Source organism: Engystomops pustulosus, chromosome 1 (assembly GCF_040894005.1).
Source record: "Engystomops pustulosus chromosome 1, aEngPut4.maternal, whole genome shotgun sequence".
In the NCBI taxonomy this organism is placed as follows: Eukaryota; Metazoa; Chordata; class Amphibia; order Anura; family Leptodactylidae; genus Engystomops; species Engystomops pustulosus.
Genome location: NC_092411.1, coordinates 208342535 through 208368291, shown reverse-complemented (window position 1 = coordinate 208368291; position 25757 = coordinate 208342535). Strand labels below are relative to the sequence as shown.

Below are 25757 nucleotides of genomic sequence, written 5' to 3'. Positions count from 1 at the left end.
TCCCAAAAAACATATGGACAAATGTGGACTTATGATACATGATTAAGGGTGTACGTTATACCTGAAACGCGTAGTCCCTTTTTTCCACAGAAATAATACTAGGTGATGAGTAAGTGGATGTTTGCTTCTTTTATTCATTCTCTGAAGTTTTGGAAAATAAAGATTTGAAGTTTTAAGGATTTCTCTGTGCCGGAGTGAACCAAATTTTTGTATGCTATGATACATGTGTCCCATTGTTTTGCAGTTGCACAAACAATGCATTTACAAAGTTCTGAGAATATACCGTAATCATATTTTATTATGTTTCTTGTGCTAATATTGATAATTAATATTGTTTTATGACTTTTACAAGTATAAGCATGTGCTAGAAAGTGCTGTCAGGGCCATTACTGGGCATTCCTTCTATGTCCATCTGTTTACATTAAAATCTATACTATCTGATCGGTTGTTGTGAGCTCTTGTAAAGCTGTAGGTCTGTAATTTCTATTTACATTGTTTTTCCATTTTTTTTCCATTTTTTCAGTGTACAGTAACCGGTATAAAGAAGACAATGTTATCGCAAACTGCCCTACAAAAAGAAAGACGTGCACAAGCCTCAGCCATAATGATGGAAATTCAGGGAATCGGTACATAAAGAGTTTTAAATCAGTTTATCTAAAATGAAAAGTAATGAATGTATTGTTATCCATATATAATCTGTTAGAATATCATGCTTCCCTCGGTAGCTGAGCCTTTTGTAGTTGTCAATTTCAGATCTATTTTCAGCTGAACAACTGCTGTAATGGAATGAACCTTAGTAACAGCTGACAGATAGTCTACTTGGATTGACTTTCATCTTTGTCTTTAGGGTTACCACTATAAACAACTTCATAGTAGGGATCTCATGGGTGAATGATCAAACATATCACTGAAATTAAGTCTGCATAGCATTAAATAAATACAGATACCACTCATTCATAATATCTGTATTAAGTTATATCCAAACACTGTACATTGTTAACATGAAATGCAGGGCAAACACTACAGCCAGTAGTAAACTATGTGGTCGGGTTGCTGAGGGAAATCATATACTCTCCCTTTCCACCACTTACAGACAGCTGAGCCAGAGCCGATCCTCTTCTTAAAGCTTTTCTTGAAGTCCCTGGTGTGTGCTCTCAATAGATGGGACGATCACATACTGTATTGACCCCCTCTAAACAAATACAGGTCACAATCTGTACAACTAAAACCAATACAAACTGCATAAATAAAGGTATTAAGCCCAGACCAGAGTGTGCTTTATATCATCCTAAGGCCATTATCCCCCTTTACAGCCAGCCCAAAATTAAATTAAAAATATAATAAATGTGTGTACATTTTTTTACAACATATTAGTATATTGTACATAGTGACGAGAAGACCCTTATAAGTTCAGGTTCGGTCGAATTCTTACCCAGACTCAGACCTGGACCGAAACTGAATCCAGCAACTGGTGCTAAAAAAGTCGCCGGTGGTTATTAAATCTAAATCAGTAACGTCAATAGGGATCGCCAGTCCTACCTAAAATGGTGGTGCACAGAATTGCAGCGTGTAGTGGCAGTAAGTTAGTAAGTGGAAGCCTGCAAGCGCCAGATCCCTGAGGAAGTTCAGGGTTGGGTATGTGGGACCGAAACAGCCAAAATTGGCACAGTTTGGGTCCGTTCTACCCTAATTGTCATTCTTCTAAGTTTTAGACATAGAGCTATAGCCCAAGGAACAAATCCCCCGATTAATGGTTATGTCAGTTTGCTTCTTGTTTCTTTAGTTTTTTTTGGCATCCCAGACCTGAGAGCGGTTGCTAGGGTCATAGCATAGGAATTATCACAACTATGAAGCTTGGAACATTCAGTCCCATTTTCCTCACCACTGTACCTACAAGATGATAGATGGTAACAAGCAAACTAGATTCACTAATGATTCTTATGGTATGAAAGTCTTTGAAATGTTCACAGTTACAATTAACTGATCTAAATACTAGCTAGTCATATTCCACAGCCGTGCTGAGACCTCCTGTGTTTGTGGCCACTTGGAGGACAATATTGGAGCTGATATATCATGCCATTAGTGCCAGATTTTTGGATAAAATCCCACAAGAAAAAGTTCCTGCCACATGACATAGAATTTGTGAAGTTAGCACCACAAGCAGGGCAGGGAAATGGCCAGCTAAATGGACTCCAACCTGTTCCAAAACCTCTTCCAAGGTTATAGCTTAAATATGCAGCTAACTGGACCTGGCATAGATTTCACTTGTGGCGCCCAAGTGCAGCACAGGAGTAGCTCAAGATGCTTTATCCTTCTTCTTCTGACCAGGCCCTTTTTCGTTTTTGCGTTATCATTTTTCACTACCCACCTTCAAAAATCTAAAAAAATTTTATTTTTCCATGTAAAGAGCTGTGTATGAGCTGGTTTTCTGCATAACAAATTGCACTTTATACTGATGGTATTTAATATTCTATGCTGTGTACTGGGAAGCGTGAAAAAAAAACTGAATGCAGTGAAAATTATGAAAAAACGCATTTGCACCAATTTCTTGTGGGCTTGGATTTAACAGCTTACACTGTGCGCCCCAAATGACATGTCTACTACATTCTTTGGGTCAATACTATCACTGAGATTCCAAATTTGTATAGGTTTTATAATGTTTTCATACATTAGCAAAAATTAAAACCTCCTGTACAAAAAAAATTCTTCATTTTGCCGTCTTCTGGCAGTTAATAACGTTTTCATACTTTGGTGTATAGAGCTGTGGACGGTGTCATTTTTTGCGAACTTTTATGATGTTCAATGCTACCATTTTGAGGACTGTACAGCCTTTTGATCACTTTTCATTTAATTTCTTTTGCAAAAAGTGGTATTTTTTACTTTGGGCGCTATTTTCCGTTAAACCCTGGGCACATGTTATAAAATTTTGATAGATCAGACATTATGATATTTACTGTTTATTTATATTTATATCAGTTCTAGGGAAAGGGGGGTGATTTGAATTTTTAATTTTTATTTTCATTTTTAAACATTTTTTATTTTTATTTTTTTTTTTAATATTTTTCAGACGTCCTGGGGTACTTTAACTGTAGGTTGTCTTATTGATCCTACCATATACTGCCATACTACAGTATGGCAGTATATTGGGATTTTGCAAATCATCCGCTTTGCCACCAGCAATCAAAGGGTTAACACCCGCGATTGATGCTTGTTCCATTGTGCAGCAAACACCCGCTGGGTATGACCCCACTTCATACACCCCCTCCACTGCTGGACGTACAGTAACGTCCAAATGCTGTAAGGAGTTAATGGGGCATTTTTAGTGAATTTTCGTACCTGGTGGTTTAAGGGTTTAAGACAAGCAGAGGTGAGTATTTATAGATTTCTTTGTTTTTCGATTGTTTCCTTTAAAGTAAGAGCCCGATACAGATTAAATTGGTGCCAAGCAGCTTCACTTACCCCTTGATATAAGGCAGGAGGAACTAAGTAGATCTTAACTTTTCATGTATGCTTGTATCAGCCGTCTAAGGAAGAGGGTGGTCCTATCAATGATAGAGGGCTATCTCTGAATGAATTGTCATCTAGTCAGGGGGCTGTCCTACTGGTGGTTGACAGATATCTGTGTATGCACAGATATTCATAGAATTGTTGTCAATCAATTGCTAGAATGCCCCTTGACTGGATGACTAGACTAGATGACTAGAGTGTGCATACATAGATAGCTGTCTATCACCGATAATGCAACATGCCCAGCAGGGCCTAACAGGAAATAGGGACTTGCAGCCAAGGAGAAGAGTGGTCTTCATGGTGGTCATGGTAGCCCTTTCCTGGATAATGGCAATCCTCCCACTCCCATGAGGGCTGACAGGGATTGTGTAAGAAAGCTTGACAGCAAGGAACTCCTTGGGCACTCTCAACTGGTAAGGGTTCCAGGCTGATGCTAGATGGCAGGCCTTTGGTGGTAATGTGGCTAAACCAGGAATATGAAGCCTGTATATTCCAAATCACAGGTCTGTATTCCACACACCAAAATTCAGACAGGGCCTAATATAAAAAGTGTGCTAGGGGTTAATGGCAAGAATGTGTTGCAGTGAAGAAATTAGTAGGGATCATATTCTGGGTCACTGCAATAAAAACATCCTATAGCTTCTTTTAACACCTTAATGACCCCTCAATGCTTTTAACCCTTTATGACCACCGTAGACGCCTTTCACAGGTGCTGCATCAGAAGAAGATTGCATGGTCCAGCTTGTGCCAGCGCCAGCCTGTGTTACCACAGCTCAGCCCTGGCACTAACACCCAGGATCGGAAAGCTCGGCTCCCAGGTTTTTAAGCCCTTAGAAACCGAGGTCAAACATGCACCGTAGTGTCTTAGCGGCTGCAGAGGGAGAACAGGGAGCTGATGGTGTTGCATGACAGCCCCAGTGAAGGATAAAAGTTATACTTAATCTTTCCCCCTAAAATATATATTATTATGCTCAGCTCAACTTTTTATTTACAGATTACATTATAGTTTGAAGCTGATAATCTCTTTTAATTAAAATTACATACCGTACATTGGTTTAAAAATGGATGAAAATTATGGACAATCAGGAGCTGAATATAAGTTAACACTCAGTTTTTATTTTCCAATAATATTTTTGTGCCTTCCCATATTCTGAACAGAAAGAAAATATCTGGATTTTATGTTGACAAATAGGTTTTTGCCCCACAGCCTAAACCTAGATGAGACACAATTAGAATCCGTAGCAGAGACACAACTGTATAAGAAATTATTCAGGCTTATCTCTAAGCTGACACTTTAGAAATCCATATCACACATGCCATGGTGTTGCTGGTTTTTACTTAAGGTCGTGGACAGGAAAGAGATTAGCTGGATATAATGTATGAATGAACATCCACTACAAAATGGCATAGAAATAAGTGCACAACGCAAACATATTTGCCACTTAACACATCTTGATTAGCGTGTCTGGCATCTACTTGGCACTTACATCTTGTGTTAATCCCAGAAGTAAATGATATTCTCCTCAGCAAGGTGGGGTATAAGAGCTATATAGGAAACGATCTGTAAAATCCTGGAGACCAGCACTGACGACAGCTTTATCAATGGCTCTGATGTGTGGGATAATTAAAAACATGTTCTAAAAACACAAAGACATCTTTAAACTAGAAACTACTAACTTCAGAATGACTGTACAAGTAAAAATTGGATTGTGCATGGCATTTTATGTACTGTCTAGACCTACCGTACATGTATCCCAATAATCTGTCATTTTGGAGAAAAATGGCCATCACTGCCACCACATCTATTTTTTTTCTATTTTCTACCAGGTGCAGCAGAGGTTCATTTTCCCCCGAACCTACTGGAACCTCCTACATAGAGTTCAGAGAGTCAGTGACGTCACTGGCTCTCTAGAAGTCTTGCACATTTGTGGGCTGTGCTGCGTGAGATTTGCAGAGAGAGAGAGCTGGTGACATCACCTGATCTCTGAACACTGTCTCTGTACATTGTCGATTACAGATATTTAGGAAATCCAATTGCGATCGGATTTCGGGGGGGCGTGGACGTCGGACAACCCGACGGATTCAGAAAAACCGCGGAATTTAAAAAACTAAAAGTATCGCAAGATCAAGGACTCACATGCAGAGGACCTCGGCGCAGCAGTGACAACTACTGGATATCGGGAACACGAACTTAGTGATCCCGGCAGAACCCGAATCCTCGTTGGACAACATGCCGCGGGATCGCAACTGGACCGGGTAAGTAAATGAGCCCCTGTATGTTAAATGTGGTGCATGGTTCGACTGAGCACTGGAACGCCCCCTTCAGTGTAAAAATTTGTGTCGCATGAAGAGTAGCTCAGTGTGCGCCACAATTGTGTTGCGTGCGTCAGAAATGTTCTCAGACACTTAAAATACCTGTGCAAGCAGTTTGCACTGAAAGGAACTTGCAAACTCTGACAGAAAACTAGCCCATGCCTCTTGTGCCTCTTTCTGTTTTTTCGCTCCCCACTTGCAAAAATCAATTTTTACATCTTTCACTGTGCGCTCCAAATGACATCTCTTATTTATTCTTTGTGTACGATCACAGGGATACCAAGTTTATAAAAAGTTTAGATTGTGAGCCCCTGGGGACAGGGAAAATTTGCCATGCTTTGTGCAGCGCTGTGTAATCTGTAAGCGCTATATAAATAATTATTATTATCATTATTATTATTTTATTAAATGAGCGATTTTAAAAAGTTAAAACCTTTTGTATGAAAAAAATAATCTTTATTTTTCCATATTCCATATTATTTTTCCTACGTAGGTGTATGGAGCAAGGTAAGGTTTAATTTTTTTCCGGGATGAGCTGAAATTTTTTATTGCTACCATTTTAGGGACGGTGTAACCCTTTGATTACTTTTTATTCAAATTTTTAAAACACCAAAAAGTGGTGATTCGGACATTTGGGTGCATTTTTTTCATTATGAGGTTCACCATCAGGAATAACCATTTTTATATTTTTATAGATTGGTCAGTAGATTTGTACTGTAATGGCTCATGTGATCATCTTTTGACTTGTTCATACTAAAGCACTGCAATAACCATGCTAGTGCATAGGCTGACAGGCAAGGATCGAGCAGGCAATTCTGAGGACAGACCCAAGGCCTTTTATTAGGTCTGCAGGTATCCAGAGGAGCAGACGGCGCCCCACAATCGCATAGTAGTGTTCCGGTAAGAGGACAGAGGGATCCCTGTCCCTTACCTGGTATGTAGATCAGATGGTTACAGTATTGGATGTCATACCAGTCCAGACTATTAACTCAGGGGCAGTCACTGCTCTTCCCTGCGCGGGGGATCCAAGCAGAACTTAGCTTAATCTAAGGCCCTTTAGTGACCAACGACAAAAGCTGCATGGGTGGTTGAGAATGGGTTAGCTTATATGTTTGGGGTGAATGCTTTTGGATACACTGCCCACTACTGGAGAAAGAACAGAAAAAACACAGAGGGGCTGATGTATTAAGACTGGTATGTTGTATGGCCTGCTGTAGATTTAAGCTTGTCAGATTTCAGTCAGTTTTTGTAAATATAACTGGCTCCACTTTGCTGTGTTCATTTTTTTAAAGTGGCAGGCATGGGGAAAAACAACCAAAAAGTCGCAAATTGTGAGACGCATCAGGAATTGCACATTTTTTCATTCCTTCTATAGAAATCACAAGGCATCCATCCACCTAAGTGAAGCTTAATTTTAAAAGAATTATATTACATATAGAAGTGGCACTGATGTATTAAAAAAAAATATCTAAATAGATTGTGAAAATATCATTCATTACTTTTTGTGACCTGACTGTCATCAATTATCTTATCTGGATTGATCACAGGCTAGGGATCCTCTAAGCCACCAAAAGCCAATGTCCAATATTCATTTAGATCTAATGTACAGATTTATCTTAATTTATCATTGACAATATATTGAATGGGATACAATAAGTTCACCTTGTCGTCTGTACATTATATTGGACTTTATTAATCACCCTTCAGTTTAATTCTCTGCATTGGATAACATGCCAATGAGTAATAATATCAATGTTCACCTTCCTAGCAATTAAATTGACCTTGACTTAGTGAATATATTCATGTGACCTTGCTTCTTCCAGGATCTACCAATGGAGATCACATGAGTAACTGCAAGAATTTTTTCCAAGAATTTTAACTTCAATTAACTTCTACATGTAGTAATTTATGTCTACAAAGCGTACAAGGTCTACAAAGTTATACTCTGAGGAAACTGGAAAATAATAGAATCTACCTGTATATCTTACAGTGTGTGCCCCTGGTAATTTATCAAACTATTATAAATCTGTAATATGTACAGTAAGACATTGAAATACATGAACAAACTAGAATATTAATGGTTAATATTTCCATTTTTGCTTGTGTAACCTTTAGGGCTTGTTCAAATGTAGCAGAATTCTACTAAAGGTGATATTTTCTGCTATGTAGTATTTTTTACTAATGGAATTTGTAAATGTATGTGCACACAAACAACATTTAGGTGTATGGTGTCACGGCATGAGTGATACTGGCTATGGAAGAGCAAGAGGCGGAGGGGGGTTATTCCTGAATTGAGACCTGTGCTTCATGACCTCCATAAGCCTCAAGAGGGCATATAAATAATAAATAATGGCAAAGTGCTGTCATTTATTCTTCAATGTGTTTCTGTTAGTCATATATAGCCACAAACATTGGGTTGCAAAGGAAGAAGCTTATGTATTACTCACGGTGGTGTCCCATTGCCATCAATATCTGCCATTTTCAATCTACAGTGAAGGATTTAGATCTGTCATGTTTTATTTTAATAAGCAATTGTAATAAGAGATGAGTGGATCTATACATTAAATTCAGGTCTGGTATTTGGGTGCTTCCTGTGTGACCCCGAAATATGGTTTATTCTGAAAACAATTCTGTTGCTTTTCTTGAAATACTGAATTGAGTGTTATGTCTGTTATTCCTCCTGTAAATGTTTTCAATACATAGACAACTCTGTTAACATTGTCTCCCTGCTCAAGCCTGTCATCTTGAACCGCTTTTCCCGACAGCTGTCTCCTCCTGCTCCGGTGGCCGACTCCTCTGACATCTATGAGGTAAAGGAGATCCTTGATGCCAAGACTGTAAGGGGTAAGCGGTTCCTCTTGGTTGACTGGAAGGGGTTCGGGCCAGAGGAGAGATCCTGGGAGCCCGAGGACAATATCCTGGACCAGGACCTCCTGCAGAGATTCCTCCAGCCCAGAAAAAGGGGGAGGCCGAAGGGGGGGGTACTGTCACGGGTGGTCCCGCGATCCCCGTCGCGGATCGCGGGCTCACCCGTGCCGTCGGTCCCCCGCCAGCGCGCCGCAAGCGCTACTCACGGGTCCCGGCTCCTGCCCCGCCGGCATCGGCTCCGTCCGCAGCTGCTCCGTCCCCTTCGGCTGTGCGCGCGCGTCCCCGAAAGCTAGGGCGCGCGCGCGGCAAGTTCTGCAAATTTAAAGGGCCAGCACGCCACTAATTGGCGCTGGTCTTTTCCCTTTAAACTATTTAACCCTGCCTCTTCCTGTAACCCTTGCCGGATCTTTGTGCCTTGCGCCCTAGAGAAAGCTGTATTTGATGCCTTGTGCTGTTCTTGAGATTTCCTGTTGTGACCCCAGTTCCGTTTCTGACTACGCTCCTTTGCCGCCTGTCCTGACCTGTTGCTACGACTCTGACTACGAACCTGTGCTGCCCGTCCTGACCTCCTGCCTGACCCCGACTACGAGATTGCCTGCCGATTCTGTACCTCGACCTTGGCTGCCACTGCGGACAAGTCACACCTGTGGAACGACTTGGTGGTACCACGCCGCAGCAAGTCCAACCCGCTTTGTGGCGGGCTTTGGTGAAAACCGGGTACCACTTAGACTCCGGTCCCAGGTAGTGGCTTGTGCCATCGTCCGCAGTGGTTCACAGGATCCACAACCTCTAAGCCTGACAGTAAGATCCGGTCATGGATCCCGCTGAGGTGCCGCTTCCTACTCGGCCGACTCCGGCTGCCATCGTGGGTCAACAATCCCGAGAGACTGTCGCTCAACGCCAACAGCTGGAACAGGTTACCGCCATGCTGCAGCAGCTGCTGGCCACCCAGCAGCACCAACAGGTTCCTGAGGCAGCTCCAGTGGCTCCCGCTACCCCGGCTTCTCTTCCCGCCGCTGAACCGAGGCTACGGCTGTCTATGCCCGGGAAGTATGATGGTGGTCCCAAGTCTTGCAGGGGCTTCATAACCCAGTGCTCCCTGCATTTTGAGTTGATGCCGTCTCAATTCTTCACGGAACGATCCAAGGTGGCCTTCATCGTCAGCCTTCTCTCTGGTAAGGCCCTGGCCTGGGCTACTCCTCTCTGGGACAGAGACGACCCGGTCACAGACAATCTCACTGCATTTCTGGCGGAGTTCCGGTCCGTTTTTGAGGAGCCTGCACGGGCCTCTTCTGCTGAGACTGCGCTGTTGAATCTCCGCCAGGGCGGCTCATCCGTGGGAGAATATGCGGTCCAGTTCCGTACCTTGGCCACGGAACTCTCCTGGAACGATGCGGCCCTGTCCGCAACCTTCAAGAAGGGACTTGCTCCTCATATTAAAGATGCTCTGGCCGCTCAGGATCTGCCGTCTACCCTGGGTGGTCTTATCACCTTAGCCACCCGGATTGACGTGCGATTTAGAGAGCGTGCTGAGGAATTACGCCTAGAGCAACCGCAAGTTCGCCCATGACGATTTCCTCGCCTGGCTCCTGCTTTTCAAAGACCGCTCCAGCCCCCTGATGTACCACCCGTGGAGGAGCCAATGGAGGTGGACAGGCTCAGACTCTCTTCCCAGGAGCGTATCAGAAGGCGTCAGGGAAACCTCTGCTTCTACTGTGCCAGTCCTGAACACTTCCTGGGGTCTTGCCCAATCCGTCCCCAACCTTTGGGAAACGCCAGCACCTAGGGTTCTTGGGAGAAGCGTCCCTAGGTGTGAGCAAAGCTTCTCCACGTTTGATGATACCGGTGCTTCTCAGCGTGGGCACCGGCACCCAGATCCAGGTCTCTGCCTTCTTGGACTCAGGCTCCGCGGGGAACTTCATGGATGCCGCCTTGGTCTCCCGGCATCACCTTCCTGTGGTCCGTCTTGAAAGGCTGTTGGTCATCTCCTCCGTCAGTGGACAAATCCTTTCTGACCCGGTCCACTACCGCAACAAGCCACTGTCTGTGCAAGTCGGTGTGCTGCACAAGGAGAGCCTGTCCTTTTATGTGCTTCCACGTTCCACATACTCCATCCTGTTGGATCTACCATGGTTGCAGTTCCACGCACCCGTTCTTGACTGGAAGACGGGGGAGATCCTTCGGTGGGGACCCGACTGCCAATCTCGCTGTGTGGATTTGCCTCGTCCTGTGCCAGTTCTGGCCTCTTCTGTGTCCCTTAAGGCCCTGGAGGGTCTTCCGGCATGTTATAAGGACTTTCGTGATGTCTTCTCAAAGAAGCAAGCTGAGACGTTGCCACCTCACCGTCCCTACGATTGTCCTGTGGATCTGTTGCCGGGCACTTCTCCCCCACAGGGTCGTGTGTATCCGCTTTCTGTACCAGAAACCACAGCCATGTCGGACTATATCCAAGAAAATCTGCAGAGGGGATTTATACGCAAGTCTTCCTCTCCGGCTGGTGCAGGTTTTTTCTTCGTGACCAAAAAGGACGGGTCACTCCGACCATGCATAGACTATCGCGGTCTTAACAAAATCACGGTTAAGAACCGTTATCCGTTGCCATTGGTCACTGAGTTGTTTGACCGCCTTCTTGGAGCCAAGATCTTCTCCAAATTGGATCTTCGTGGGGCTTACAGCCTCATTCGTATCCGCCAAGGGGATGAATGGAAGACCGCTTTTAATACCCGTGATAGACACTTTGAATATCTGGTGATGCCGTTCGGACTCTGTAATGCACCAGTCGTCTTTCAGGAGTTCGTGAATGACATCTTTAGAGACTTGCTTTATGTCTGTGTGGTGGTCTATCTGGACGATATCCTCGTGTTTTCTCTGGACCTTGAGACCCACCAAGTCCAAGTACGGCAAGTACTCAGTCGATTAAGGACCAATCGTCTCTATGCCAAGCTCGAAAAGTGTCTGTTCCATCAGCAGAGTATTCCATTTCTCGGCTATGTCATCTCGGACAAAGGCCTTCGTATGGATCCTGCCAAGCTGTTGGCGGTTCTTCAGTGGCCTCGCCCAGTGGGACTGCGCGCTATACAGCGATTTCTGGGCTTTGCGAATTATTACCGCCAGTTCATCCCACGTTTTTCCTCTCTGGTGTCTCCAATTGTGGCGCTTACCAAGAAGGGTGCCAATCCCCGACTCTGGCCTTCGGCAGCTGAGGAGGCCTTTAAGAACTTAAAATCTTTGTTTGCCTCGGCTCCAGTCCTGGTGCGTCCCGACATTGAAAAGCCTTTTCATCTGGAAGTGGATGCCTCCTCAGTAGGGGCCGGAGCAGTACTCACGCAGAAGGGTCCCAAAGGCCGCACAGTCACCTGTGGATTCTTCTCCAAGTCTTTTTCCTCCGCAGAGAGGAATTACGGGATAGGAGATCGAGAATTATTGTCGATCAAGCTTGCCCTAGAAGAGTGGCGTTATCTCCTGGAGGGAGCTCGGTTTCCGGTCAGCATCTATACAGACCACAAAAACCTCCTCTATCTCCAGACTGCTCAGCGACTCAATCCACGCCAAGCTCGTTGGTCACTCTTCTTCGCCCGGTTCGATTTTCTCATTCATTTCCGTCCGGCCGAGAAGAACATCAAGGCAGACGCCCTCTCTCGTGCTTCGGATGTCGTTGGGGAAGAACCGGTTCCTCGTCATGTTATCTCTCCTGACCGACTTGTACTGGCCGCGCCAGTGGATCTTCGTCTATTACCTCCTGGCAAGACATACGTACGACCTGTGCTACGGAGGAGAATTCTGTCTTGGGGACATTGCTCTCGTGTGGCTGGGCATCCTGGGGTGCAGCGTTCTATCGCCCTCATTACCCGATTCTACTGGTGGCCAGACCTGGCCAGGGATGTCCGGGATTTTGTGGGTGCCTGTACTTCCTGTGCCCGGAATAAGCCTTCACGTCTTAAGCCTTCTGGTCTTCTTCTGCCGTTGCCGATACCCAGCTGTCCATGGACTCATATTGCTATGGATTTCATCACGGATCTACCTTCTTCTTCAGGCAATACCGTCATCTGGGTGGTGACTGACCGGTTCTCTAAGATGGCCCATTTTATTCCTCTGCCAGGTTTGCCAGCTGCTCCATGTCTTGCCGACCAGTTCTTTCACCACATCTTCCGACTCCATGGACTTCCACGACACATAGTCTCTGACCGTGGAGTACAGTTTGTCTCGAAATTTTGGCGTTCTCTCTGTAATCAACTACAGGTGAAGTTGGACTTCTCTTCCGCCTATCATACCCAGTCGAACGGGCAGGTGGAGAGAGTTAACCAGACTTTGGGCTGCTATCTACGCCACTTTGTTTCTGCCCGTCAGGACGATTGGTCCCAACTGTTGCCTTGGGCGGAGTTCTCCTATAACTCCTTGGACTCTGCATCAGCGGGTTCCGCTCCATTTTTTGTCAACTATGGATTCCATCCTCGCCCGCCTCTACCTCTACCCCTGGCTTCTGATGTTCCTGCTGTTGAGGAGTTGGTACAGGACTTAAAAACCATCTGGGAGCAGACCCGCCTTTCCTTGTTACAGGCTTCGACTCAAACTAAATTTCTAGCTAGGGCACGCGCGCGGCAAGTTCTGCAAATTTAAAAGGGCCAGCGCACCACTAATTGGCGCTGGTCTTTTCCCTTTAAACTATTTAACCCTGCCTCTTCCTGTAACCCTTGCCGGATCTTTGTGCCTTGCGCCCTAGAGAAAGCTGTATTTGATGCCTTGTGCTGTTCTTGAGATTTCCTGTTGTGACCCCAGTTCCGTTTCTGACTACGCTCCTTTGCCGCCTGTCCTGACCTGTTGCTACGACCCCGACTACGAGATTGCCTGCCGATTCTGTACCTCGACCTTGGCTGCCACTGCGGACAAGTCACGCCTGTGGAACGACCTGGTGGTACCACGCCGCAGCAAGTCCAACCCGCTTTGCGGCGGGCTCTGGTGAAAACCGGGTACCACTTAGACTCCGGTCCCAGGTAGTGGCTTGTGCCATCGTCCGCAGTGGTTCAGAGGATCCACAACCTCTAAGCCTGACAAACATTCCCTATGTCCATGAAACATGATCTTAGATATTCTGTTCATTCATTGCTGAAGACTGTTCAGAATTGTTATTTTATAGAAAATTCTTGATTTAATAAAACACAGACGTGTCAGGAAAAATGTGACAGATCCTCTTTAGCCTCTTATCTCTGCACCTGATTTAATGCCCAGGCCATTTTGATGTTTTTCTCAGTCAATGGCTCACTTTCACCAAAACGAATGCAAACTTTGGGTACATTTACACGGCCGTCTGGGGGATGTATATTTGCGGCCGCATATAGGTCCCCATAGAGGTCAATGGCAACCCAGCAGCAGTACGGTGCCAGACATTGTTCCGTGCTGTACACTAGGAAAATATAGAGCATACTCTATCTGTTCCCGTTTGTGCGGCCGTGCGCCGCTGTTTTCTATGGAGGGGGGAGGGCGGGCTAACCGCCATCTGAACGTACCCTTGGACTGTATAAAGTACGGCAGATTCATCCAAACTGGTGCACAGTCTTCATGAATCTGGTGCCCCGGCACTACTCTGGAAGTGTGCACCATTTTTTGGTGCACTTTGTTCATGCTGCAGAATTGCGGCACAGACAGAATTGTGGTGCAAGTCAATAAAAATGTGGCGCAAACTCTGACTAAACACTAACACGTACATTTAGGTGCACATTTTTTCTTTGTTTTGTTGGCCACAGTGCAGTCATGACACAAAAATGGCACAGACACTTTATAAATACATGTGCAAGCAGTTTGCACGTTCTTTTCAGTGCAGACTGAAGTCAGACAGAAAACTGGTGCAAACTTCTTTACCCCTTAAGGACGAAGGTTTTTTTTTCACTCATTTCTCACTCTCCACCTTCAAAATTCCATAACTTTTTCATTTTTCCGTGTACAGAGCTGTGTGAGGGCTTATTTTTTTGCGTAACAAATTTTACTTTCCTGCGATTTTATTTATTATTCCATGTCGTGTACTGGAAAGCAATAAAAAAATTCCAATTGTGGAAAAAAAATTAAAAATGCATGTGCGTCACGTTCTTGTGGGCTCGGTTTTTACGACTTTCACTCTGCGCTCCAAATAACACCTCTATTTTATTGTTTGGTTCGGTACGATCAGGGTGATACCAAATTTATATAGTTTTTATTGCATTTTAATACATTTTCATACTTCACTGTAAGGAGCTGTGTGAATTGTAAATTTTTTGGGAAATGAGCGGGAACGTTTGGGGACGTTTTCATTGCTACCATTTTGAGGACTGTGCAACATTTTGATCACTTTTTATAACATTTTTTATGTCATGCGCCATTTCCCATTTTGGATGTCACAGCCGAATATAACAGTTTTCATATTTTGATAGATCGGGCATTTTGGGATAGCTGATGTGTTTGTGATTTTTACTGTTTATTATATTTTATATTAGTTCTAGGGAAAGGGGGGGTATTTGAATTTAATATTTTATTAATTTTTTACACTTTTTTTTCTTTTTTTCACTATTTCTTAGACCCTCTAGGGTACATTAACCCTAGATGGTCAGATTGTTCCTACCATATACTGCAATACTACCGTATTGCAGAATATGCAGTTTATTCATATGATTCATTACAATGAGCCACTGGCTTATTGTAACGAATATACAGAAACCATGCAGCCTCGGGTCTGACGAAGATCAGAGGCTGTCATGGCAACCGATTGGTGCCCCTGATGATGTTCGGGGGAGTGACGATCTGGCGGCAGCCAGCACAAGTCCTTGAGCCCTCTTCATACACCCTTCATAGCTCTGTGGCAGATATATCCATCACAGAGCGTGAAGGGGTTAAAGGGAACCTGTCACCAGGAACCTCATTTTCACTAAAGGCAGATTGTAAAAGCCCATGACACCTGCAGTGCAAAATGCCTCTCTGTCTTTTATAAGCATTTGCATTACAATATAATTGTGTGTTATGACTTATGACCTTGATTAGATTGTGAGCCCCAACTGGGACAGGGACCGATTTGGCAAGCTCTGTGCAGCACTGCGTAATCTGTGTGCGCTATATAAATAAAGAAATTATTACCTTGCACCCTGACAAAATCTTGGGGTAGTCCCAGGGGTTGGGCTTTGGTTTGGATGCATTTCAAAAAACAACATGTGACTTGTCTGAGTTACTCCTCAGAGCTTGGCCCCCACCTTTGTGCTCCTGTACAGTTCCTCCCTCCTGCTCTTTCACAGATCACAGCCTGGTGAGCTGACATCAGTTTGAGAGGGAGGAGCTGTACAGGAGTACAAATATGTAGACAGCCTGCAGTACAGACAAATCACATATTGTTTTTAGAGATGCATCCAAACCAAAGCCCAACCCCTGTGACTACCTCAGTATTTTGTCAAGGTGCAAGGTAAGTTATAACACACAATTATATTGTAATGCAAATGCTTATAAGAGGCATTTTTGCACTGCAGGTGTCATGGGCTTTTACAATCTGTCTTTAGTGAAAATGAGGTCCCTGGTGACAGGTTCCCTTTAATAATTGTGGCCAATGTGATCTACCTTCTCTAACTTTTTAATTTTTCTGTCACTAGTTGTATGGGGTCTTATTTTAATTAGTACAAAATGTAGTTTTTAATAGCACAATTTTATGTTTTAAATATCCTATTGGTGAACTTTTATTTACCCTTTCTGTGCAGCATATTTTAAAAAGAATGTAAATCTGATGTTTATCGCTGAACCTAAATTAAAAAAAAATCTCTGGGTCAATACTCATACAGTTCCCTCTGCAGCCACTTAGACACTGAGGTCCATGTTCCACCATGGTGTCTGAGGAGTTAAATACTCAGCATCAAAGCTTTTCTGATCCTGGCTGATAGTGAGCAGGATGCAATGTCCTGCAGACTTTTTCTCATGTGGTGCCATAGAAAGGCGTTGCATCAGAAGAAGTACCCATATTAACCATAATAAAAAGTCGAAACAGAGGTCGTTAAGGGGTTTAAAAGAACCTTATAACAGATCTACAAGCTTTGATTCTTTGCAGGTGGTACTCCATTGTAGCAGTTGGAATTTTTTCTTTAATCCCCACCATTCCCGTTCAATTAGTGTGATGAGTTTTGGCAGGAAAACATTTTGCATGTGTAATTAATTAATTTAATGAATCTTATTAATATTATTAATATTATGTTGAGACTTTCTTGGGGTTAATTGTTTTGATTTTACTGTAAATTCTATGAGAAAACACCCTGCCTTCTTGGGAACTAAGCTACTAAGAGCGACACAATTATGAATCAGTTTCCTTTGAAAAAATAACACAGTTTCACTGCCAATAAAGCTTTTTGTGCTTATTTGGAATTGCTTTTACTGTAGCGTTGAAAGGAGGCAGTCACAATGTAAGTTATGTAACAATGGATTTATAAATGATATAATACTTGCCAAAGTTCCTTAGAGATCCTTTTGAACTCTGGGCTAGAGAAGGTTCAATAAATCAATTGTCGTTCAAAATGTTTAAAGTGTATGTTTGAGTGTATCTCACCATTTAGAGGTAAATATACCTTCAAAATCAAGTATAATAAACCAGGGACAGTTACTCATAGATCCACTAACTGTGCCCCTCTGTGCTGCAGCTTCACAAGCTCTTACACTCTCCCTCCTTCTCCCCTTGTTGTCCAAGCACTTTACCCCTCCCTCTGCCTGATGTAATCTCAAGGTAGCAGAGGAAGTTTCAGCAAGTAGTGGGAGAGGGAGTTGCTGCTTGCACAATGTAACAGCATGTGAAGATACAGCAAGCAGGGGCTCTGAGCCCAGAGTTAGTAGTGTCTCATTGTGTGTTATATCCATCTCATGGATACCATCACCTCTCATCTCTGATCTGTCTCAGCTCTTTTTCTATGTGTCATGATACCAGTAGAATGTTCAGAAGCTAAATAAAAAAAGGAAGCTGAACCTGCTCCCTGATAATCTAACCACATTGTCAGTACACAGGGATCATAATGTGTTGCTTAAAGAGTCCCCACCAAAAATTTTACATGCATCTATGCATCGGGCCCACATCTCTACTAGTATTCACAATATTCTCATTATACGTGGGGGCACAAGACCACCCAATCAGCGTGCCCCTGAGCTGGTGGTAGTATATGTTATCAAAGTGGAAGTAGTTTTTGGTCAAAGAAAATTCAAGCAATTGGAAAAGGAGATTATTTTGGGCCCAGTACTGACAACCCCTCATCTTGATGAAAAAGGCAATGGCTTTTAGACCTACCCAATGAGGGATTGATGAGTATAAAAACTCAACATCAATAGTCGCCAGCCAGTGATGTTCATTAATTGTTATCCTTTCAAATTTTTTAAAAGGTCAGGAGTATCACATGTATGTGATGACAATGCCATCACAAACGGTTTCAGAATCAGATCCAGGTAGATCCCAACATTTTGAGTAATGCTCCCCATCCCCTACACAATGGGTCTTCCCCTTGTGGACTTTAGGGAGTCCATAAAATGTGGCTACAACAAGGTGGGTTGGTAACATAAACTGATATTAGTTTTTATCCTGTGCTTCCTTCAGGATAATTTTGAGTTCCCCCAGAAAACACTTTGTAGGGCTACTAGAAAGTATGGTATATCCATCATTATTCAAGATGAGTTTTTAGTTCATCACACACTAGCTTTGTAAATGCATCAATAAGAGACACATCAACAGAAGGGGTAAACTGTTATTTTTATTCCTTAATTCAGTAAATGGTCCAGTCCCAGTTCCAATGTGGTTCCCTTCTTGTTTGAGGCTAAACAAAAGGTGGACATCTGCCAGTTACTCAGTTGGGATGCCCAACTCTTTACTTTGTTTTGTGGCTTGCTGACTTATATATTTATGCCACTTGAGTTTCCTGGCAAAAAGATGTACATCCTTTACTCCTTCACTTACTCTAGGTGCAAAATCAGAACTGGGCACAAACAATAGACCCTTACTCAGTACACCTATCTCAATATCTGTAAAAGTACGGCAGAGATTATCTGTGTTGTGTTAGTGGTGGGAGCTGCTCTGGCACAGATTTGTATCATTAAATGTCAAGTAAATAGTAAAGCCTACCATATTCATTATTCATTTTGTCTTTATATTTCAACAAATGCACATAAATATAAAGGTGCATCACCAAAGTCTTTCATATTCCAATGCGTCCATACGTATACAAAAGTCCACACTGACTCCTCAGGGCTTCACCGAGACACCAGAAACTCTGGCTATTAGTGATGTTTCGGAGGATGCCCCTCCTTCTTCAGATATGCAAAAATGCTAAAGTACGTATTTAGACAAATATATTTACTGAACAATATTACTTTAGAAATGCAGTACAAATCACTTAAAAATTACTCTAATCACATTCTTATTTCAAACAGCAAGCTATTTACAAATATTTACTTTGTACTTGTACTCCTGTTCCTGAGAGGGTAAACTCCTGCACCTGGTGTAGCAGGCTTTTTCCCCCTATCTTGACCCCTTCCTCTCCCCCTGCTCCTTCCCCTGGTATTTTATTGTCTACGTCAGAGGTTTCAGTGTCAGTGGAAGAGGAGTCAAAGTTCTGGCTAAGGAACTTGCCCTACAGAGGAATAAACTTTGTTATCCCTAAAGTCTTGAAGGTCAGATTGGAATTGTCTATGCTTGTACCTTTAGGTTACCAGCGCACCAATTAAGCCCAATTTTTTCCTTTTTACACATATGTCAATAGGGGTATTTCACTTACACTCAGCAACAGAATTTAAATCATACTGCCAGTATGATTTACCGCGTAGCTGCATGAGATTTCCATTAGTGGGTGTGTGCGGCACTGCCACAGCCCCCCATAAGCCCATCCATGTTTCAACTCCTACTTATCCCTTGATTTCAATGTTATATGCACTAGAAATGGAATCAGAGAAGAGTGAAAAGCTTCCAGCACTGACACATTGAAAAATTATGTGTAAAATTCCAAATTCTTTATTTCATCTTGTTAAAATCTTTCTTTGAAAAACCCGCAATCTCTTTTCCAACGTGATGGACTATAAGCTTTTTTAAAGAAAGATTTTAACAAGATGAAATAAAGAAGTTGGAATTTTACTCACAATTTTCCAATGTGCCAGTGCTGGAAGCTTTTCACTTTCTCTGATTCATGTCTCTGGAACTGGACCAGCCTTTGCTCCACGTGCACAGTCCCAAAGAAAACAATATATGAACGAACCACAGGCGGGTGAACTTTCAATACCATCTTTTTTCTATTGTTTTTAGTTACTAGAAACAGAAACCCACGTGGGATGGTGTGGGTTTGCAGCTAGGGATCTATAGAGGGTACTGTCCTTGTTAGGATGATATTTTACTGATTTATATTAAAAATTTAATTTATAATAAAATTTAGGTTTGACTCTTTTATCTTGTACGTAACCCGGGGACGTACAAATGACCACATATCTCCACAGTAGCACAGATTACAATTCATCAATCTGAAGTATATCTATAAAGGTCTTATGTAGCCATACATCACAGCGTAAGAGAGTGTGTATCATACAGTCAAACAAACCCTGTTAATGGGGTCCAATATATCTATTTCCTTGCATGTTTCATCCCGGAGAAATCTAGGTTTCATAAATGTGAGAAGAAAGGTTTTAATTGCTAATGCCTAGATATCAACATATCAATATTATTTTCAGATCAGGTTCCTGTTAAGTTCCAGCATTGTACTGTCCCGTTATATATTTGGATGTCTTATACATATTGTCCTTTACCATAGCTGAAGGAAACCTGGACACTTGATTATGTTAGGAAATGTCAGTGGTTGGCAGTTTACAATTACCCTATTCCTGTGGTGGGTCACTAATTCCAGGAATGGTGAGATATAGTTTCTCAACATGCCTAGAGATCTACTTGTGTCTACATTGGACTTCATCCATACTGTACATGTGTCAGGGCCAGATCCTGGCAACCACACTGGCTAAATGATCATGTACATATTATATTTAAATATAAAAGAAGTTTTATTTATCCAGAACATAGAATTTCTTGGACCTCAAAAAATGTCCCACTTTACAGATTGTTTGCATAGTTTTATGCAACCCTTTTATTTCACACACAGATGGAAAACTTAGCTTAATCTTTCTGAACATGATTTTACATCGGTTGTATTACACTGAGCCATATGGAAATATGTCAGCCATGTCCCTGAAGGAAACAAGTGACAGATCTAGAGTTTGAAAAACACAGATGGTACAAAAGGGTTAAATCTACTTCTCTCTACAGTCATTAGATGTTGTATTACATTATACTTTATAGTGCCATTATCATGACCTATATGTGTAAAGGGATGTGTGCTCATGCATGCAAAAATACCGTAATAAAATAACTTATATATCACTTCCAGCTTGGATCTGTGTTTAGAGCAATATGAACCATCACTGCAGACTGTGCTCCGCAGTATTCTGGGGCTAGTTTCTTTTTTTCCTCAATTTTGGAATGTTCCATCCTATGTGTGATATAGAAATATTCTTTAAGGGGCTATTAGATGCTTTGTAGAGGTAACCTTTTTATGAATTATAGAGGGAACAGCTGATTATAGAAGGCACAGCAACTGCTGATACATGATATTGTATGTTCCAGCCCATTAAAAAAATACATGTAGTGAGAATGTAACTGGCATGTAGATTTCATAATAATGTACTATATTTCTACATTAGAATACAGGCAGTCCCCGGTTTAAGTACAAGATAGGGTCCATTGGTTTGTTCTAAAGTCGAAACTGTATATTTTATAATTGTAGCTGCGGACAAATTTTTTTTTTTTTTGCCCCAGTGACAATTGGATTTTTAAAATTTTAGCTGCAATGTGACCAGGAATTATCAGTAAAGCTTCAATACAGACCCCTTACAGCTGATCATTGTAGCTGGGGACTAAAGTAAAGCATCCAGAGAGCTTCACCAGAGGTCACAGTGGGCAGAGGGGTCCGCCTTTAACTAGGGGTCATCTGTAAGTTGGGTGTCCTTAAGTAGGGGACTGCCTGTGTATATTAGAAGTATATTCTATATATTACTATATTATACAATGGGGTACAATATTGATCTATAATATAATGGGGCACATATACTTGCAACACACTTTTTCAGACTGTGCCCTATCTTCATTGGGATTGCACAGGTATTTAAGTAGCGGGTGCTTTGCCATTGTGTCACACGCGGACCTTATTTTGGCGCAACTGCACTGACTTCCATGCAAAACACATTGGGCATCAGTCAGACGATCCAACTGATTCGGACTGAGTGCGGTATTTAACTTTCAAATTGTGTCGCTAGCCCTAACACGCACCACTAAAAAGATGGTAAACTCTGTCAGACCTGAGTGGGGAAGCGACACATGCAGGATATCGGGCGCACAATCTTGAATTGTGAATTGTGGCACAGTGCTTTCGAGTCGGACAATGCACTTTCGGTGAACTCCAGTGGCGGGGTAAGTAAATGTGCCCCAATACCTTAGCGGCAAGCCTGTTTTGGGTTAAGATATCTAAACAAATCATTTCCTTCATCCTCACCTTTTGAAAGCCATAATTATTTACATTTTTAGTCATAATAGTCATATGAGGGCTTGTTTTTAGCAGGTTGAGTTGATTTTCTAAATTGGCACCATTTTGTGCCATAAATTTATTAATTAACATTTACTGTCCCACAACTGGGGGAAATAGTGAACAAATTTAATTCTGACACTTATTTGAACAATTGTAATCAATGCGGTATAAATACATATACACTTTATTTTGTAGGTCAGAGTCCAAATTTGTATAATTTGTTATATGTTTTTACAACTTTTGCATGATGAAATCATGGAAACATTGTACAAAAAAAATTTGATGATGTCAACACATTTCTAGACTTGTAGTTCTTATGCCTTTACAAAGGAAAGGGGCTCACAATCTAATCAACTGACCAGTATGTTTTGGAGTGTGGGAGGAAATCAGAGGAAACCCACGCAATCACTGAGAGGACATACAAACCCTCTGCAGATGTTGACCTGGATGAGACTTGAACCCAAGACCCCAGCGCTGCAAGGTTGTAGTGCTAACCAATCAGCCACCGTGCTGTCCTTCATAATCTTATATTTGTTATCCATTGCCTTATTCCTTCTCAAATCAACTTTTAAAATTATACTAATTAGCCAGAATGGCTCCAGAGCCTTTCGGTGCTGCAGATTCACTGCTGCAGTAAGATTACGGCAGGCAGAAGTGGGAGGGAAATTCTGAAGGAGCAGGGGGGAGCGTAAAACTTGTGAAGCAAAGCAGGGGGGAGGGTAACACCCCCCCAATTCTCTTTGGGCTCATTAGCATAATTTTAAAAGTTGATTTTAAAAGGAAGGAGTCCATAGATAACAGTATAAGAAAATTACCACATTCACAGTGCCTGGATCTATGAGTCAGTACCTCTGGTTTATAATGCCTGATTTTAATGTTAGATGTCCTTTAATGTAATTTTTTATATTGTTTTGTAAGCCATAATTAAAAATAACTAATTGACTATAAGATCATTTTGAAGAATTTGAACACTGAGACCAAATATTATGCTACATAGACCATGTTGTACCTCATGGCAATATGCATATGTTGGGTGTGTTTTACATAAAAAAATATATATATGTGTATTTATATAATAACATATATACAGTATTTATATACATTTATTAAAATAACAAAATGTATTGTATGGTAACAACTATAGAAGGAATAACTTTTTTAACATAATCTGAGTTCATGAGATGAAAAATGTAAATGTGTGTACTTGACAAGCACTAATTGGTTTTGGGGGGGTTAAATAGTAATTTTCCAAATCACTACCTGTTATTGACAAACCTTCATTTATTAAGTGGATTCATCGGTTGTTTTTGTTTGTCCTGGCCTCAGAACCACATGTTGGAGAGTTTTGCCGTTTGGGCTTGGTCAGGCTAACATCTGAAAGCAGACGTTTGATCAGAAGGAAGTCTGCAACTTTCAACCAGTTTATTTTGCTAGACTGAGTGTAGGTTGTTACACGGAAATAAATATTATTACAGACCACAGGCCAGACCAATTCCAGACCCACATTTCTGTGAAATAATCTTCAAATTTCAAATAATGAACTACTATCCAAAAAACAAGTGTGTTGACTGCTTTGGCAGGCGCAATGCCAGTGACAATGTGTGTGATCGTGCTTGATCTAGACATGATGACGATATTACCCTGACCACATGTCTGGCATCTGTGTGATGGCATGTGTAGGCTTTTTCTTTCCCTTACATTGATTATGACTTAAGAACAAATCAGATTTTGCCAGGCAGTTCCTTGAAATGTGTCAAGAGAAAGTAGTTACAGAATGTGCTCATATCACCTAGTCGAATATTGTACATGTCATTTACTTTACTAATTGATACAAAACTCTTATCGTTTGCACAGGGTCTGTTGGGTTATGTTCAGATCTCATTTTTTGATATGCTTTGTATATACATCGGGTAAGTTCCCATATGACCATATATCCTTAGACTTATACTGGCAGACAGAGGCACCTTTTTCTCCTACGTCTACACAGTATATGTTGCAAACTGTGGGAAGCAAAGGATGGAAAGAAGGAGCAAGATACATCTTTCCATCCTGCTCACTACTGGAATTGCATCCACCCTCCTGGCCTCCACAGAGCATAAGCTCAGGGAGATCTCTGGTGATGTAATGGTCCATATAAGGGCAATTACATCACTGGAGGAAACACCTTGAACATGTTCAATCCTCCTGCTTTCAGGGGATAGGGTGGAATCTGCCCGTGTGTCCTTACAACACAGGACTTAAAAACATGATATTTTTTATTTTATTTTACATGGGTCCATAACTAGTGTTTTAAAAAAGATGAACAATACCTTAAAGGAAATCTACCATTTTAAAATGGTAATTCTGACCTAAACATACCGTTACACAGCGCTAAGCCGATGCTAGAGGTGGTCGTGATAAGGCACGGAAATCCACAGTTTCGATGAAAAATCGATTGGCGCTTGGTCCTAATCATAACAATGCATGCACTTTGCGTGCTTGAAACTTCACCCCCCTACCCTCCCTCACTGAGTGACGTCACCGAGCTCTCAGAAGCACTGGCGCATGCACACTACATCTTCATTTCGCATGGCCGCGCATAATGAAGATACAGTGCGCATGTGCCAATGCTCCCGAGAGCTTGGTGATGCAAGGCGTGTACATTGTTATCATTATGCCCGAGTGCCAAGTGCCCTGTGTCAGGGGCCGAGGAGCACCGAATGGGGTCATATACCTATTGATAAATCGATTTTTCATCGAAACTGCGTATTTCCATGGCTTATTACGACCACCTCCAGTATCGGCTTAGCTAGTGCTGCGTAACTGTATTTTAAAGTCAGAATGACCATTTTAAAATGGTAGATTTCCTTTAAGGACTGAAGTCCTGGAACACAACTTTATTTTACTCTATGGCTATTAACTGGCATAGGGAGATACAACATTACTGTAAGGGGACATGTAATAGGATCAAGGCTGCCTCCTGGGTGTCAGGGTCAGTGGATCCTTTGGACCACTGCAGGAGGTGATACCAGCCGACACCTGGGACCCGAGTCTAAGTGGAACCTGGTCTTCACCAGAGCCTGCCGCAAAGTGGGATGGACTTGCTGGGTACCACCCAGGTCGTTCCACAGGTGTGACTAGCCTGCGGTGGCAGCTGAGGTACCTTAACAGATGACAGTTTCGTGGTTGGGTCCATGCACAGGGTCAGAGCAGGCGGCAGAGATCCAGGGTCAAGTCCAATCTGGGATCAGCAATGGGAGTCCAGGCAGCTGGGAACGGAACCCAGGCACACGGGACACAGGAACACAGCAATGCGGAGGAAGTCTGGTAACGCAGGAACACGTAGGAAGTCTGGTAACACAGGACTCTGGAGCAAGAACACACAAGAACGCAGGAACACACAGGAATGCAGGAATACACAGGAACACAGGAATATTGCTGGGGAGATTTTTCTAAGGCTGTGAGGCACAAAGATCCGGCAGAGCAGGAAGGGAGGTGCCGGAT

At 42.5% G+C, this 25757-nt stretch overlaps 1 protein-coding gene across 1 annotated transcript in view; it reads left to right on the top strand.

The window, feature by feature from the left end:
* The window catches only part of MYOZ2 (myozenin 2), a 74235-nt gene that overhangs the window by 7281 nt on the left and 41197 nt on the right, over positions 1–25757 (top strand). The window contains exon 2 of the mRNA XM_072119194.1: positions 524–626. Coding sequence (XP_071975295.1) covers positions 551–626 — 76 coding nt within the window. The 5' untranslated portion in view covers positions 524–550. The remainder of the gene's footprint in view (positions 1–523; positions 627–25757) is intronic.